The sequence below is a fragment of the Bufo gargarizans genome, chromosome 7 (genome assembly GCF_014858855.1).
Source record: "Bufo gargarizans isolate SCDJY-AF-19 chromosome 7, ASM1485885v1, whole genome shotgun sequence".
In the NCBI taxonomy this organism is placed as follows: Eukaryota; Metazoa; Chordata; class Amphibia; order Anura; family Bufonidae; genus Bufo; species Bufo gargarizans.
Genome location: NC_058086.1, coordinates 187,347,801 through 187,366,611, shown reverse-complemented (window position 1 = coordinate 187,366,611; position 18,811 = coordinate 187,347,801). Strand labels below are relative to the sequence as shown.

The 18,811-nt window shown below is 47.6% G+C and overlaps 1 protein-coding gene across 1 annotated transcript in view; it reads right to left on the bottom strand.

The window, feature by feature from the left end:
* PXK (PX domain containing serine/threonine kinase like) overlaps positions 1-18,811 on the bottom strand; it is a 70,452-nt gene that overhangs the window by 25,832 nt on the left and 25,809 nt on the right. The window contains 8 exon segments of the mRNA XM_044300663.1: positions 715-819; positions 3,012-3,086; positions 4,607-4,680; positions 4,773-4,782; positions 4,784-4,851; positions 8,605-8,791; positions 13,671-13,718; positions 15,096-15,146. Of these exon segments, the coding sequence (XP_044156598.1) occupies positions 715-819; positions 3,012-3,086; positions 4,607-4,680; positions 4,773-4,782; positions 4,784-4,851; positions 8,605-8,791; positions 13,671-13,718; positions 15,096-15,146 (618 nt within the window).

Below are 18,811 nucleotides of genomic sequence, written 5' to 3'. Positions count from 1 at the left end.
GTCTGATCCTGCAGTCACACGCCCATCTGTTCACAACGTTATACTGACAAACATTTGGTGGGTAGAAATAAAGACAGAAGGGAATTATATTTGCAGCATCAGACTACACAGGGTTCTGTTTGTTGTCTGTTACCATGGAGACATAAAGGTCTGCACAGGAGCTGCAGAAACAAAACCTATTGCAAGATGCTTCATTATTCATTTTAGATGCACTGAAACAATACAACATCTGGTTGTTAAAGCGGGTGTCCGACCAAAAAGTAAAACTAAGCAAAGGCTGGAGCGGGAGGAAAGAAAAGGAAGGAAAGGAAAGGAAAGAAGGAAAGGAAAGGAAAGAAGGAAAGGAAAGGAAAGAAAAGAAGAAAGGAAGGAAAGGAAAGGAAAGAAAAGAAGGAAGGAAGAAAATGAAAGAAAAGGGAAGAAAAGGAAAGAAAAGGGAAGAAAAGGAAAGAAAAGGGAAGAAAAGGGAAGAAAAGGGAAGAAAATGAAAGAAAAGGGAAGAAAAGGAAAGAAAAGGGAAGAAAAGGAAAGAAAACAAAGAAAGAAAGGAAAGGAAGGAAGAAGGGTGAAACACCCCCCCCCCCCCTTCCACTATTGTTGTTCTTGTCCCGCCAATTCAGAAGTGATGGGCACGGTCATATGCTTCCAATCAACCGCTGAGGCCAGTGATTGACTATTATTTTAGAGGACAGGACCTTGTCTTCTAGATGTTACCTTGTAGATCAGATCCTTTAAGGTTCCCTTTTCATTGAATGGCCTGATAACTAGGGCGGAGGACTCGCTGGCTGTGGTAAACGTGACGCGGTGGATGTACGGATGCTGCCAAAATAGGGCAAAATGTATGCGGTTATCCATTAATTAGGCTGAAACTTAAAAGGGATATCATAATATACCCATCGGCATGCACACACCACACGGCACTGCAGACACTAAATAAGTGACCTATTGGAGAACACATTCACTGGTCGGTGCAATAATCGCCAGGACCTCACACAGAGACATCAGTCTTCCTCAATCTTTCACCCTCAACTATGTGACTGAACTGGATTTTTCAGGCTGCATGAGTTGTGCTATAAACATTCATGATGCCAGCGAATTGTGAAACACTGGTTTACAGAACTGGTACATTTTTCCGGAGCATTATGTCATGGAAAGAAACAAGGTCAGATCTCATAAAGACTCCTCTACCATGATGCAGAACTTTCCAGCTCTGTGTTCCAGACTTAAAGGGGTTATCCGATTTCTGAACCCACTATGTGCGGAGCCCCTCACAGGTAATATACTTACCCAGGGGTCAAGTCCTGGGAAAAAAAAGTGTGGGAACTCACCCAAGATCCACTGCAACCCCCCCTCCAAAAAATAAAAAAGCACAGAAAATCTAGCATGCTGTAATTTGTGTCGCTGCGGACAAAGAAAAAAAAAAAAAACACTTTTAGAAAAGTTTGTCCTGGGATTCGATCTTATGACCTCTACACATCAGAGGAAAGGCATATGCCCTAACAGCTATGAAAGCTGTCTAGCTAGTTACTTAAAAAAAAAAATATAAGACTTCTACTGTAGGTAACTTTGCCCACTGTGTATAGATGTAGCAGAGCTGGGTGTGTTGGGGCAGCTGTCATGTGTATGGTTGTACACTAGGTATCAGTAAACTAGGTATCAGTAGAAGTCTTATAAAAATAAAAATAAAACACTTTTAGAAAAGTTTGTCCTGGGATTCAAACTCATGACCTCTACACATCAGAGGCAAGGCATTTACCCTCACAGCCATAAAAGCTGTCTAGCTAGTTGCTTAAAAAAATAAAAATAAGACTTCTACTTATACCTAGTGTACTGATACCTAGTGTACAACCATACACATGACAGCTGCCCCAACACACCCAGCTCTGCTACATCCATACACAGTGGGCAGCTGTCATGTGTATGGTTGTACACTAGGTATCAGTACACTAGGTATAAGTAGAAGTCTTATATATTTTTTTTTTTTTTTAAGCAACTACCTAGACAGCTTTCATGGCTGTGAGGGTAAATGCCTTCCTCTGATGTGTAGAGGTCGTGAGTTCGAATCCCAGGACAAACTTTTCTGAAAGACATTCTAAATGATCTCGTAGCTATGTGTCAGCTGCGAACGCTCTGCCCGAAGTGACTGAACATACTCGCAGCGTATCTGGCCGACAGAAGAAGTGAAGGAGATGATGTCAGTAGGGGGCGGGGCGCCATGAGAGGAGTCACAGTGAGGCAGTTGCAGGCAGCAGCACCGCACAGACAGCTTCCTCTCAACTGAAGCCGCTCCTCCTCCCTTAGCCTGCCCTGCACAGTGCGCTCCGTCTCCCCCTGTGAATCCGATTCTGATTCAGCCGCGTTCTCCTGGCTTGAGGCTGAAAGGGAACGGCGTTCCTGCCATGAAAAATGTGCAGGAACGCCGTTCCCACTCCACTCGACCCCTGTACTTACCCCGCTCCCAGTCCCCGCACCGCCGCCGCTGCTGCTTCTCCCTGCACACGGATAAAAAAAAAGGGGACAGCCAATGGCAGACGGGGACGAGCCTCCCTAGCGCCCCCGTCCCCGCCTGCCATTGGCTGCTCCCCCGACACTGGATGTTTTCATTGGTGTGCAGGGGGAAGCAGCGGCGGTGCGGGGACCAGGAGTAGTGAGTAGTGGGGAGTGGGGTAAGACTTTTACCTGTGCGGGGCCCGTCACATGGGGGGGGGGGGGAGGTTTCAGAAATAGTATAACCCCTTTAAAGGGACACTAAAACTAAAAAGTCACATGAGGCCAAGGTTTAGCAACTGGTAACTAACTGGGAAGCTAAACGTTTTCTAAGCATCATTAGGGTGGACTTCGCAGTGGCACGAGGCGTGCCTACAGGTCCAAGATGCCAACCTCTGGGTGCCACTCTCTAGGATATGTGCATGCTGAAACGCGAAGTGCCAGGACCATGAAGCGACCCATTCTGCAGTTTCCGTCTTTCATGGCGCAGGATGATTGCAGCGCCAGAAGCGATCTATACTCACAGTCCACGAGGGCAGCAGTTTTATCGCAGTCTGAAAGTCTTTATCCTGCAGGAATTTATCAGGTCCCAAATCAGCCTAAAATACAAAAGGAAGGTCACGTGTACAGTGGATTCGATCCCGTGGAGGCCGCTATCGAAATATTTACTGGATGGAATTTTCCTGTTTGATTCCAGGAGATCAGCACCGCCGGGTGTTCATGATGATGAGAATGGACCTTACGTCTACCAAGAAAGCCACTAAAGATGCTTTTACTTTACTTCTGCTTTGGGAAGGGAAGCCCCTCTTTAAATAGAGGATAGGACGCATTGGACCCATAGGACTGCCATGGTCAAGTGCAGGATCTATGGATCTCCACGCTACCCGTACGCCCATTCACCAGCTTCACCCACTTGTAGGGCTTCATTCTAATAAAGATGGCTACAACAACTTATCCCCTACCCACATGATGGGGACTAAGGGGGTCATTCATTAAGAAAAATATGCCACTTTTTGGCATATTTGAGGTGCAGATTTAGTCGCAAATGGTAGGGAAGAGGGCGGGCTGGGCGGCCCATCTCATCTAACATTTTCTACGCCACCTTTGGTGTGTAAAATGGTCTTAAACTACGCCAGCAAGGGAGAAACTGAGAAACAAGCGCCAAAGTTAAGTAGAAGCCTGTGCCTCTACATAACACAGGCGCATCCACTGCCAGTCCAGGGGTATGAAGACTGGCGTATAAATCGCCGGTGCCTAATAAATGACCCCCTAAGTGTCTGATCGGTTGAAGTCTGACCGCTGGGACCCCTGCTGGTCACAAGAAGTGGGGCCACGTTCCCTTGTTTGAACAGGGTGGCAGATATACACATGTACACCACTCTATTCATTTCTATAGGACTGCTGAAGATAGCCGAGTACAAGCGCTCTGCTGTCTCCCCCACAGGGTTACGTGCAGTGAAGCGCTCTTGCCCGTACATCGTGCCTTTCAAACGGTTGAACATGGGTCCCAATTCTAGAGATCGGTGAGGGCCCCAGCCCATCAGACACTTATCCCCTATCCTTTGAATAGGGGATAAGTTGTTGTAACCGGACAATACCTTGTGGTTTTGAATGGAGTGGTAGTAGTACGGCCTTACCGGTGCATAAAATGTGAATATAGCTTAAAGGGGTAATCCGACTTCACATTATAGGTTATCAATATCAGATCAGTGGGGGTCAAAGTCATGGATGTTACAAGGTAATTACAGCTTCTTCCCAATTCAAGTCTCCGAGACAAACCCTGCACAATGTAGAGGAGAGCAGACAAACACTCAGGAGGCTGCAGCGCTCTACCGAGCACCACCGCCCCTCCGAACAGTTGATCGGCAAAGATGCCGAGTGTCGGATGCTCGCTGATCTGATATCGATGGCCTGACGTCACAGCCCCACTCACAAAACCAGGCTGGGGGAATCCAACCATCTCAGAAATGGGGGATCCGAGTGCGTAAGAGAAGATGTGGTGCAGATCATTGAAAAATCTGACCTCATGATACCCACACGCCAAACATGAGCCGTACCACCATCACCGGTAGAAGCTTCAGTCAAAGGGCATAGTAAATGAAGAGCGTGAAGGATTTACCCAGCTTAAGACCAGGGGCTCTTTTGGTTGATTTTTACATTTCATCAGGAAATATCTTTTCCGGAGTCTCCAACCTGCAGGAGTAAAATAGAAAACACGTGACAACGTGCGCAAGAAAGGAACTTCAAGTCACTGCCGCTGCCACGGACGACTTGTATATACTCACCGATGTCCTTTCAAGGGCTCGATCACCTCAAATTTGGGCTCTGATCGGAAGAACATGGAGACTTGCTGCAAGGCAATTTCTGCAGGGAAAGAAGTAGAAGTGTCAGGGATGTTGCGTGGAAATCCGGAGAGCGTCCTACTGGAGTAAAGCAAGTTTTCTGAATGCCCGACCACAAGGACTCCTCAGTACAAACCAAATTATCATAAAGACTTCATGTTGGTGAGTGTCTGTAAACCTCCATGTGGCCACCACGACCAGCCCTTCAACTGAAGGTGGACCTTTCCTGAAGGGCTTCTTCAACTTAACGTACCACCAGGATCCCTTACACATAAGACCTTGTCTGACCAGCCTGAAATAGTCAGTTTGTACAGGCTGCAGACCCAATCTCTTGTCCTACAAGCTTCCATAATACAATCCAAACCCTCTTACGATTTTGCCTTAGGGACCAAACTGTTCCTTGTTAAATTGCAAATTTGCTACCACTTCTGGACTAGGCCTTTAGGCCCCTTGCAGACGAGCGTGTCCGGATAAGGTCCGGATGCGTTGCGGCAAACCCGCGCGAGTAGGTACCCAATTGCAGTCAGTTTTGACTGCGATTGCGTTCCGTTGTTCAGTTTTTATTGCGCGGGTGCAATATGTTTTGCACGCGAGTGAATAAAAACTGACTGTGGTACCCAGACCAGAACTTCTTCACAGAAGTTCAGGTTTGGGTTAGTTGTAGTGTAGATTGTATCATTTTCCCTCTATAACATGGTTATAAGGGAAAATAATAGCATTCTGAATACAGAATGCATAGTACAATAGGGCTGGAGGGGTTAAAAAAATTTTAAAAATAATTTAACTCACCTTAATCCACTTGTTCGTGCAGCCGGCATCTCTTCTGTCTTCATCTGTGAGGAATAGGACCTTTGATGACGTCACTGCGCGCATCACATGGTCCATCACATGATCTTTTTTTACCATGGTGATGGATCATGTGACTGGACCATGTGAGGAGCACTGTGAGTCACCACAGGTCCTTTTCCTGTGCACAGCAAAGAAGACAGAAGAGAAGCCGGCTGCACGAGCAGGTAGATTAAGGTGAGTTAAATTATTATTATTATTTAACCCCTTCAGCCCTATTTTACTATGCATTCTGTATAAAGAATGCTATTATTTTCCCTTATAACCATGTTATAAGGGAAAATAATAATGATCGGGTCCCCATCCCGATCGTCTCCTAGCAACTGTGCGTGAAAATCGCACCACATCCGCACTTTCTTGCGGATGCTTGCGATTTTCACGCAGCCCCATTCACTTCTATGGGGCCTGCGTTGCGTGAAAAACGCACAAAATAGGGAAAGCTCCTCCCAAGGTGCACCAAAAAGTTATTTGCATAAAAATAAAATGAATCCTCTCTAAGGATTGGAGGACCAGATCTTCACAAGAAAATGTTACAGGGCACCTACCCTACATAGCGGTATGCTTACTGACTTTGAAGTGACAGTCTCCCTTTAAGACCTTTGCCACTTCTGAGACCTCATTTTATTACTGCTCTTGACTTCAGCTCCTTCCCATTCGTAGTACTGCTCAGGATTAGATAAACACGATTGCTTTCTTTTTAAAACAGCGCCACACCCTTTTTACAGGTTGCCTGTGATATTGCAGCTCAGTAATATTCAACTCAAAAATGTTGTGGGTGGAGGAAGCATTCTCACATCTTCCATGTCAGCCACCTGCCTTATAAAACATGACTTGTTATTAGGGTGCTCTATGGAATAGTCAGACAGACAAATGTTGATAATGAAAACAAGATATTTCGGCGTCTGAAAAGGGATTGTTTGCAGACCAGAGGCAGCTGCATCATCTGTTCTTGTTCCTCTAGTATTCCCATAGCATCGTGTGGTGAGGAATGGAACAGACAGGCCCTTTATATAGTGAGCAGCTGAAATCCACGTGTTCTCAGGAACCGACTGCAAATACAATGCTGCTTATCAGAAATGTATTGTGACCAAGCGCTTCTGCTCAGCACCTTTGGCTTGCATCGTCCTCTGCTTGGATTTTCCAGCTTGCAGAGTACAGATCCATTAAGGTATACGGGATTCATACTCCGCACACTGGGAAAACATAGCAGAGCTGATGAAACTTGAAGGTGTAGAGCGCTCCAAGAATCACTGCTGCACCTTAGCGGTTTCAGAAAAGGTTTAGGTCCCCTTTAAGGGTGTGTCCTCGGGACTGAAGCACTGCAAGTGGCATGAGTGTTTAAAGGGAACCTGTCACCGGGATTTTGTGCATAGAGCCGAGGACATGGGTTGCTAGATGGCCGCTAGCACATCCGCAATACCCAGTCCCCATAGCTCTGTGTGCTTTCATTGTGTAAAAAAAAAAACGATTTGATGCATATGCAAATTAACCTGAGATGAGTCCTGTATGTGAGATGAGTCAGGGACAGGACTCATCTCAGGTTAATTTGCATATGCATCAAATCGTTTTTTTTATACAATAAAAGCACACAGAGCTATGGGGACTGGGTATCCACGGCAAAAATTTATCTGCGGAATGGACTTTAAATCCACAGGATGTAAATTTTTGCTTTCGATCTCACTCTCTGCAAGGTGCAAAATTCGCACATAACTCATGCAGATTCTGCTGCTGCAAATTACGCCCCTTGTGGACATACCCTGAAGAGGCTCAGCGGACTTGTCCCTATGACACTGGCTGACGTGTTACATGTGCACTTGGCAGCTGAAGGCATCTGTGTTGGTCCCATGTTCATATGTCCCCGCATTGCTGAGAAAAGTCACGTTTTATTATATGCAAATAAGTCTCTGGGAGCAACAAGGGCGTTGCCGTTACACCTGAGAAAAATTGTTTTAATATATGCAAATGAGCCCCTAGGAGCAACAGGGGAGTTGTCATTACACCTACAGGCTCTGCTCTCTCTGCAACTGCTGTGCCCTCTGTACTTTGACAGGGCCAAGCAGTGAAAACATCATCATGCCTGGTCCTGCCTATCAAAGTGCAAAGGGCGTGGCAGTTGCAGAGAGAGCGGAGCCTCTAGGTGTAATGGCAACACCCCTGTTGCTCTTGTTGGCTCATTTGCATATATTCAAACTTCTTTTTTCTCAGCAATGTGGACACATAGGAACATGGTACCAACACAGATGCCTTCAGCTGCCAAGTGCACATGTAACAGGTCAGCCAGTGTCATAGGTACAAATCTACTGACAGATGCCCTTCAAAGAGCTTCTGCAGCAGCTGGTCCGTGCATTATGAGGGTCGTAATCCCATTTACTACAGAATCCCATTATTTCCACCTCAGTTGCTGACATTTTTTTTATTCTTCAAAAAAAATAAAAATGAAGATTTAGGTCAGCCACCGACTGCTCACCCTCCATTCCTCTAAAAAGAGGTTCTGCAGGAGCTGAATTCTGTTTTGAAAAGTGCAAAGCACCAAATTCTGTCTTGTTGTGAGTACCTGAGGTCACCTCGAGGCTCTGTCACTTGTGTAAAACCACATGGACTGGGGCCTTCTGCCATTACTTGGCCAGAGGAGTCCTCAGTGATCTCCACCATTTGTATGAACGTAAAGGGGTACTCCTACCACAGAATGCGATAACGTTCTGATTTGTAGCGCTCAGACTCTGGACTCTTCTCCTTCACGGCGGTGCCGCCTGACACCTGCTGTGCATGGAAGTGCAATATAGCGCCAGCCAAGTGATGGGCGGCCAAGAGCGCCGCTGTGCAAGGATACACCGAGTTGGACCCGATTGATGGTGTGTCCTTGCAACACGCCACCAGTAAGTAAAGTATAGTGCAATTCTAGTAAAGCGCAATCGGCTTGATCACGTACCAGTGTAGTTTGCGGAATAGTTGCTGGGGTCAAGGAATTTCTTCACTGGTTCGTAATTGCTAAGGATATGATTGGAGGTGATGTAGTTCAGATAATTCTGAAGTCCTTTCTGCCTCTCGGCAATGAATTCCCGATCCATGTTCCCTATTAATTTCTTGGGCGGCAGAGGTAGACTTAAACCTGAGATCTGGAAAGAAAAATCAGAGTAAACCGAAAAAAGAACCTAGAAAAACAAACCTCCAAAGTTGTGCAATGAGATCGGCTGGGACCAGGGGGTGTTTGTGGGCAGAGGTTCTGCGTGCTCTGCATTCAGGTCCAGAGGTGGGACCTCCATCTATCTCAATAACGGGGGTCCCCCAACCCCTGCCTCATGGCTGCTGTGATTAGAGAGCATGCTTACTCCCATTGAAATGAAAGGAGAGAGGACCACCACTCCTGAGATATCTGCAGGTCCCAGAGGTGGGACCCCCAGCTATCCAGTTAACTTTAGCTACTGGTTCCTCCAAGCAGTAAACAGCAATCCTCCTTTCACTTCTATGGGAGTTACAAAAAAAACCTGTCAAGTGTGCATGCTGGGAGTTGTAGTTTTACCGCAGCTGGAGCGGCGAAGGTTGCTGCTCCCTGCTTCTGCAGTGACGGTGAGTAAGGGATTTCCTTTCAGTAGACAAGACAACCCCTTTAAAGAGGACTGGTCGCCTCTTCTGATATGTCAGCTTCAATAAATACTTGTATACCCCATAAATTCTGGAGCATCATTTCTCATAACTCTGTGAAGTGTTGTCCCTCTGTTATTCCTACTAGAAAGGTATGAATAAATTAACAACTGGGCGCTTCCATTCCCCTTGTCAAAGTCTGCACAGTCTGGCACTGACAATACTGATTGGACATCATCAGACTGTGCAGGCGCCCACGCAGGCACAAAGGATGACGTCAAGCTGCTTCTAGGAGAAATAACAGGGGAGCAGTGCAATATGGAGATACTCCAGAAATGCTATTTCATGAAGACTATAAATATTCACTCGCCTCATCATTCCGGACATGTTTTGTGAAATAAATTCTAGAGCAGTGGAGTCGGCCCCCAGCGACCTCCCCATCCAGCTGTTTGCATAGACCAGGGATGCTCAACCTGCGGCTCTCCAGCTGTTGCAAAACTACAATTCCCACCATGCCCTGCTGTAGGCTGAAAGATGTAGGCTGTCCGGGAACGATGGGAGTTGTAGTTTTGCAACAGCTGGAGAGCCGCAGGTTGGCCATTCCTGGCATAGACACACAGCTGTGCTTTCACCTGATCAACCTGAGCAGTGGTTGCTAAACCTATAGTCCCCTAACAGCACTTTGCCCTCCATATGCTGTTTTAAATTTATATGTTTTTGTGGCTATATTGTTTATTAAAATAGAAATAAAAGTTATATTTAAAAAATAAAAAAAACGTCCAGAAACAGGATTATAGTCTCAGACTATTGAAACCGTACCTATTCACCTGATCAAAACGCTGTTTTTCCTTTTGTTGATCTGAGGCTCCATTCCAGAGTTATGACACATTTTCTTAATATGCAAATTAGGCCTTTGGTGCAATGAGGGAGTCACCATTGCTCTCGTTTTATCCAAGCTCCGCCCCTTACTGTGGCCAGCTCCCTCTCTGGCTGCCTGGCCCTGTCAATCAAAACAGAGAGGGAGGGGCTGGTCACAGAAAGGAGCGGAGCTTGGGTGCAACGAGAGCAATGGTGACGCCCTCATTGCATCAAATGCCTGATTTGCGTATTAAGAAAAAGTGTCATAGTTTGGGAATGGAGTTTTGATCAGGTGAAGCACGGCCACGTGCCGATGACAGAGGTCGATGACAGATTCCCTTAAAGCTCAGCACTGTGCCCTTCTTCTGTAATGTTTTCTGGAAATAAATTGACAATTAGGAGCTGCCAATCTACGTGTCTAAAGGGGGTGTCCCCACATACTCTGATTCATTGGTTCTGATACACCCACATTATTGACAGAGGAAATAGTAATATCCCCTGGTCCATTTATGTTTAGATTTCCAAGAAGAATAACAGAGGAACGACAAAATTCTAAAAAACACTGCAGTTTTTTTGTGTTTTTTTAACCGACAATGCAAGTATCTACTAAAACAGACATCGGGCGAGTGAAGTGCAAATCAAAATTTCAAGTTTTGAGCGAGTCTTGGATTTAAAGGGAACCTGTCAGCGGAATTTTGTGTATAGAGCTGAGGACATGGGTTGCTAGATGGCCACTAGCACATCCGCAATACCCAGTCCCCAAAGCTCTGTGTGCTTTTATTGTGTAAAAAAAAAAACGATTTTATAGATATGTAAATGAACCTTTGATGAGTCCTGTCTCCTCCATGCTTCAGAGATGAGTCCAGCGTTCTCCGACTCTGAGCCCAGCCACGCCCACTGTGAGCCCAGCCACGCCCACTGTGAGCCCAGCACCACCCACTGTGAGCCCAGCCCGCCCACTGTGAGCCTAGCACCGCCCCGCGTCCTCCGAATCTCCTCCTTGGTCCCCGACGTCACAAAGCTAGAGCGCCGTAATCTCGCGATGTGCGAACTAGCGCATGCGCAGTTCGTTCCCTGAGGCTGATGCCAGCACAGGGAAGGAACACTATGCCGAAACTGCGCATGCGCTAGCTCGCGTATTGCCAGATTACGGCGCTCTTTCTTGACGTAGGGGAGCAAGGAGGAAATTCGGAGGATGCGGGGCAGTGCTGGGCTCCTTCACAGTGGGTGTGGTTCGGCTGCGGAAACGTTAGTAGCCTCTCATTTACACATATATATATATATATATATATATATATATATATATATATATCTATCTATCTATAAAATCATTTTTTTACACAATAAAAGCACACAGAGCTATGGGGACTGGATATTGCGGATGTGCTAGCGGCCATCTAGCAACCCATGTCCTCAGCTCTATACACAAAATCCCGCTGACAGGTTCCCTTTAATCACAGAGTTGAACCCTACAAGCCGCCCGTGTGCTTCATTTAAAAAAGGTGTCAATAGACTTTTTAACATCTGATTTCACAGTCACAACTCAATCAGAAAACCGGATCGCTGGAATAAAGAGAGTCTTTTGATCAGAGAGGGGACAGAGCGCGCAGAGATAATGTACTGTAAGCACATCACAAATGACTGTTTGATAGGATTATGACCCGCTGCCGCCCCGGACCCTGTGACTGCTCCATAACAGCCGATTCCAGGCTTCATTCTCATTAAAAAAATATATCGGATGAAAGCGTTCTTCCAGTTTAATGAGCGTCGGCGAGGACAGCTTCAAGAGGAGCTGAAGAGACGCGTGTCTGCGGGGACAGACCTTAAAATAAACTGTCCCATCTGATATGAAAAAAACCATTATGTTCTCCACCAGCTTGTAACCTGAACTGCCTGCGAGATCGCGCGTCCCGCTTTCATGCATTTGTGCTCCATTTCCTAACCATCTGTCCTAAAAAATCCAATTTGTGCACATTAAGCGAAGAAAAGCCAGGGCGCTCTAATGCAGAGGATAGGAAGCATGGAGCAGCGGCTACACGCCGGATCTGAGCCAAGGAAATGATCAGTTCTGACAAGCGACCGAAAATCCAATTACACCCGGAATGAGGCACATTGGAGAGCGAACATGGTGGTAAATGAGACGGCGAGCTATGGGAGAAGAACGGGGATCGGCATGGGCACCGCTGCAATGTCAGATTGGGGCAGGTTTGAAAGTAAAGTCGGGATACTGAAGAAAAATCCTTAGAAAAAGACTCTAAAGTAACATCCCAGTCATTATGGAGTTTCTAGGGTTATACCACACGTGGCAAGGTAATCTGCGTCTTAAGTGACAGAGCCAAGATCCACTGCTCTGCACACATCTCTGTCTCTTTAGGATTTGTAGGACTCTGCTCATGTACCAAGACGATTAGGACGACGCAGTTTCCGAAGTACAGAAGACGAGTGATAAGATTAAAAATTAAGGAGCGGGGCATCTAGAACATCCTCTTTAGGCCTATTGCACACGACCGTATGGCTTTTTCAGTGTTTTGCGGTCCGTTTTTCATGGATCCGTTGTTCCGTTTTTTGTTTCCGTTGTGTTTCCGTTTCTGTTCCGTTTTTCCGCTCCGTTTTTCCGTATGGCATATAGGGCTGGGCATAACATTTTCAATAGATGGTTCAGGAAAAAACGGAACGGAAACGGAAGACATACGGATGCATTTCCGTATGTGTTCCGTTTTTTTTGCGGATCCATTGACTTGAATGGAGCCACGGACTGTGATTTGCGGGCAATAATAGGACATGTTCTATGTTAAAACGGAACGGAAATACGGAAACGGAATGCATACGGAGTACATTCCGTTTTTTTTGCGGAACCATTGAAATGAATGGTTCCGTATACGGACCGTATACGGAACGCAAAAAACGGCCAGTAAACGGGAAAAAAAAACGGCCGTGTGCAATAGGCCTTAGGGGAGGCGGAGAGGGATCCCAAGAGGGGAGGCGGAGAGGGATCCCAAGAGGGGAGGCGGAGAGGGATCCCAAGAGGGGAGGCGGAGAGGGATCCCAAGAGGGGAGGCGGAGAGGGATCCCAAGAGGGGAGGCGGAGAGGGATCCCAAGAGGGGAGGCGGAGAGGGATCCCAAGAGGGGAGGCGGAGAGGGATCCCAAGAGGGGAGGCGGAGAGGGATCCCAAGAGGGGAGGCGGAGAGGGATCCCAAGAGGGGAGGCGGAGAGGGATCCCAAGAGGGGAGGCGGAGAGGGATCCCAAGAGGGGAGGCGGAGAGGGATCCCAAGAGGGGAGGTGGAGAGGGATCCCAAGAGGGGAGGCGGAGAGGGATCCCAAGAGGGGAGGCGGAGAGGGATCCCAAGAGGGGAGGCGGAGAGGGATCCCAAGAGGGGGAGTGGAGAGGGATCCCAAGAAGGGAGGTGGAGAGGGATCCCAAGAGGGAGGTGGAGAGGGATCCCAAGAGGGGAGGTGGAGAGGGATCCCAAGAGGGGAGGTGGAGAGGGCTTGTAAAAAGAATCCATAAAGAGCAGAAGAAAACCCTGTAACACAACATGAGGCACACGTTACCTGCAGGCTGTTGTTGAGCATGTCAAAGTCACTGTATCGTCTAATTATCTGCAAGACATAACACAAATCATACATGAAAGTGCGAAACACCGGGCACCGGGCCATCTATGGTACAAGCGGACCCCTCTAGCTTCAGCTACACAGAAACAGAGGCCATGGAAGGCCTCATGCACACAACTATGTATTTTGCAGTCTGCAAATTGTGGATCCGCAAACTAAGGATACCCCTCGTGTTAGATCCTCATTTTTTGTGGACTAATTGGCTTTAACGGCTCCGTGGTCTGCCTTGTGTGGCCAAATATAGGACATGTTCTTTTTGCAGAATGGACATACGGATGCGGAAAACACGCCGATCATCCATCCATGTGCTTTCCGCATCCGTATGTCCGTTCCGCAAAAAGAAAGAACATGTCCGTAAAATATGGAGCACGGAACCACTGGAGTCAATGCGGACGACGCGCGGACCGCAAAACAGATACAGTCGTGTGCATGAGGCCTAAAGTTTCTTAGCTAGAAGACAGAGTAGCCTGGGGGATTAGAAGGTTAGAGCATGCCTCCATTAAAAATATATCAAAGGAGCTGCGGCCCGGTCACGGCCACTACATCTACCAGCCTGCTTGCTCCTATTACATTTACCAAACCGGCCCCTCTAATTTTACGCTTCAGAGGAAAAGACGCCGAGACGGTCTACTGCAGTATAACCCACACAGCTATACCCTGCATCTGCGGAATTTGTGCACTGATCCCTATAGGCCTCATGGGTTCATATGTAACAAGCGTGTACAAGAAACTACCTAGAAGCTGTAATGTACTGCAGCGACCACTAAGGTCCTAAGAACTTCCGTACCGTCTCGGCGTGGTCGCATCGCATAGAGGCTGCACGGTGTCGAGTGTCACTCTCACACGGGAATGTCTGATTGGGTCTGAGCATGCTGGGACTTGCAGTTCTAGATGTTTTGTTCCAGTTGAACTGGTCACACACAGGCCAATAGTCTGATACCTTTCATCGCTTGAAAGTGGATCGCTTCAGGTGCAAAAAATAATAATAATCGGACCGATTGTCACTGATTAGATGCTGTGATTGAAGCGACTACATCAAATTTTTTAAAAGTTTTGACTGGTCGGAGCCATAACTGTATAATAACGTGATTATTATTACGCCTATGGCTTAAAGGGAACGTCCACTCTGATCCGTATAAGCCCCGCAGCGATCAGACGACAAGCGACCACATTAACCCTTCGTGCCCCCCTGTGCAGTTTGCATCAGCCGTTTCTTATTTTTTTATGTAGCTACGTTTCCGCCATCACGTCGATACACAATGTTCTAGCGGGCTGCATTATTAATGGTCTCCTGTTTTTTTTTAGCTGTGACTCTGGGACGTGTTTGCAATGTAGAAGACGGGAGCAAATAAATTAATGGGTTACCTGCCAGCTGTTCTCCATGGATATGCCTCGCTGGACACGTATGATGTACTCCTGTTCAGAGAAAAAACAGCAGAATTGAGTAATGCGCCATAATTATCCACAAACGACACTGTCAGAGGCAGAGCCAACGCCGAAATTACACCATGGAGCAAGCATATACAGGGCAAAGAAAAGAGAAAGGCGACGCTCGCTAGATAGCGATGGTGGCGTAGAGGGAAGGAAACTTGACCTTATATTTCATGGCACTACCAGGACACCCTCGCCGCTGGTTCCCTCCGTTTTTGTCTATAATTCAGAGCAGATCCCTTTTAGAGTAACTGCAAATTATGCGGATATCAGATTTTTTGTGTAGAAAAACCGCAGCGTAATACAGTACCAGCACGGTGAGCGAGATTGTGGAAACTGACCGACGGTGCGGATTTTAAAATATGCAGCATGTCAATTGTTTCTGTGGATTTTTAAAGGGGATGATCTGCAGCAAATCTGCAGCAAAATCCAAGTAACACATGCGGTTTTTGTTGCAGAATCACAGAGAAATCCATGCGGGAAATTCTGTTTCACTACCGCCACCCGTGTGCAGGTCCCATTAAGAGATCTTATCCACAGGATAGGAAATAAGTATCTAATCGGTAGAGGTCCAACCGCTGGGAGCTGCAATACAAGGGGACATCCAGTACATCTAGAGCAGCCATGCTCAACCTGCGGCCCTCCAGCTGTTGTAAAACTACAACTCCCACAATGCCCAGCTGTAGGCTGATACCCCTTTAGCTGCAGGTGGGTGCACCGGCCTCTAGATAACTTCAGCGGATCCCTTGCTGGTGTAGATTTCGACAATTTTCTAAGCCTAAAACAGGCGTCAAAAATAGTAAATAAAAGAGCCAGCCAGACTGCCCCCTTCCCCACCCATACCATGCCCCCTTATTTTTTTAGACCTGGTGTGAGAGGGGGGAAAGTCACAGATTGTGAAGCAAAGGTTATTTGCAACAGATATAGGCCAAAAAGTGGCGTATATCTGTTAGTAAATGACCCCCAAGGTTTGTACACAAACATAGAAGAGGATTCTTTACGGTAAGAGCAGTGAGACTATGGACTCTCTGCCTGAGGAGGTGGTGATGGTGAGTACAATAAAGGAATTCAAGAGGGGCCTGGATGTATTTCTGGAGCGTAATAATATTACAGGCTATAGCTTCTAGAGAGGGGTCGTTGATCCAGGGAGTTATTCTGATTGCCTGATTGGAGGCGGGAAGGAATTGTTTCCCCCTTAAGTGGGGAATATTGGCTTCTACCTCACTGGTTTTTTTTGCCTTCCTCTGGATCAACTTGCAGGATAACAGGCCGAACTGGATGGACAAATGTCTTTTTCCAGCCTTATGTACTATGTTACTATGTTAAAGGGAGTCTGTCACCAAATATGACGTTATACCCACTTACATGGCTCTCTAGCACATCTATCCAGGATTCAAATGGTACCTTTCTAATTTTCTTCTGACTTTCACAAGCAGGAAAAACGCTGTTTATTCCATACGCTAATGAGCACTCGCAAGTGCCCGGGGGCGGCGTTCGGTGTGTAGGAGCCCAGGCTGCTCTGCCTTCTTTTTACAATACTCTTCCCCAGCATCTTCCTTGGCCGCCCTGCAAGTCCCTTGCGTCATCCACAGGACCGGACAATATCCCGCGCGTGCGCAGTGCACCGCCGGAGCGAGCATTGTGGGCACGGCATCGCTACATGTAGTGTGCATGCGCCGGCCTCCAGTTTGCTTCTGGTCCACCCCCTAGTCACTGGTTTCATGCCAGTGCATGTGCACTACATGTAGCGATGCCATTCCCACAATGGGCATCACAGTGCTCATGCCAGCACCAGAGGTGCACTGTGCACGTGTGGGATATCGCCCGGTCCTGTGGATGACGCAAGGGACTTGCAGGGCGGGCTAAGAAAGATGCTGGGGAGCAGTGATGGCCAGTTCGCAGTGTTCGCCAGCGGCTGCCACCTTGACTCACAAGTCCGGCGATGCACAGGTAAGCTCTTACCTGTGCCCGTGCCGGTCTGAAATCAAATGCGGTCACCGGGAGCAGGCAGTTCCAAGAACAACCCGATGAAGGACCCCGGCGGCTGTTCTCGGAACTGCCTGCTCCCGGTGACCGCATTTGATTTCAGACCGGCTCGCGCTTACCTGTGCATCGCCGGACGGGTGAGTCAAGATGGCAGCCCGCATGTGTTTGCTGGCGAACACTGCGAACTGGCCATCACTGCTGGGGAGGAGTAATGTAAAAAAAGGCAGAGCAGCCTGGGCTCCTACACACCGAAAGCCGCCCCTGAGCACTTGCGAGCCCTCATTTGCGTATGGAATAAACTTACAAAGGCACCATTTAAATCATGGATAGGTGTGCTAGAGAGCCATGTAAGTGGGGTATATCGTCATATCTTGGTGACAGACTCCCTTTAATACCAGACACGACCATTAGAAGATAGTGGCGCTGTTTCTGGATACCCTTTTGAATCTATCCATGTAACACTTCTATAGATTGGCTATATGGGGACCTATAGACGTATTGTACACAGCACCGCCAGGCGGCTGCATCCCCAACCTTATCAGCTTGGACCCGCAATGGGATGTAACAAACTTCATGAAATGTAATTAACAGACTCAGGAGATTAGACATCTGTAATTCAACTGCATCACTGTCCTCAGTATGGTGATGGGGCAGCATATTGTGCGGCACGGTGTTGCTTGTTTCTGCTGGGGCAGCATATTGTGCTGCACTGTGTTGCTTGTTTCTGCTGGGGCAGCATATTGTGCTGCACTGTGTTGCTTGTTTCTGCTGGGGCAGCATATTGTGCTGCACTGTGTTGCTTGTTTCTGCTGGGGCAGCATATTGTGCTGCACTGTGTTGCTTGTTTCTGCTGGGGCAGCATATTGTGCTGCACTGTGTTGCTTGTTTCTGCTGGGGCAGTATATTGTGCTGAACTGTGTTGTTTGGTTCTGCTGGGGCAGTATATTGTGCTGCACTGTGGTGTTTGGTTCTGCTGGGGCAGTATATTGTGCTGCACCGTGTTGTTTGGTTCTGCTGGGGCAGTATATTGTGCTGCACTGTGGTGTTTGGTTCTGCTGGGGCAGTATATTGTGCTGCACCGTGTTGCTTGTTTCTGCTGGGGCAGTATATTGTGCTGCACTGTGGTGTTTGGTTCTGCTGGGGCAGAATATTGTGCTGCACCGTGTTGTTCGGTTCTGCTGGGGCAGTATATTGTGCTGCACTGTGGTGTTTGGTTCTGCTGGGGCAGTATATTGTGCTGCACTGTGGTGTTTGGTTCTGCTGGGGCAGTATATTGTGCTGCACTGTGGTGTTTGGTTCTGCTGGGGCAGTATATTGTGCTGCACTGTGGTGTTTGGTTCTGCTGGGGCAGTATATTGTGCTGCACTGTGGTGTTTGGTTCTGCTGGGGCAGTATATTGTGCTGCACTGTGGTGTTTGGTTCTGCTGGGGCAGTATATTGTGCTGCACTGTGGTGTTTGGTTCTGCTGGGGCAGTATAGTGTGCTGCATCACGGTATTGTAGGCCCCGCCTACATATGTTAGCCCCGCCTACTTTTGTTGCCTTCTGTCAATTTGAACTTGCCTACAATATGGGGCCACTTTTAGTTTATTTTTTTCCCCCCAGGGGCCCTTTAAGTTCCCAGTCCACCCCCGGTCGCCCAGAGCAAAGCAGCTCAATCTCAAC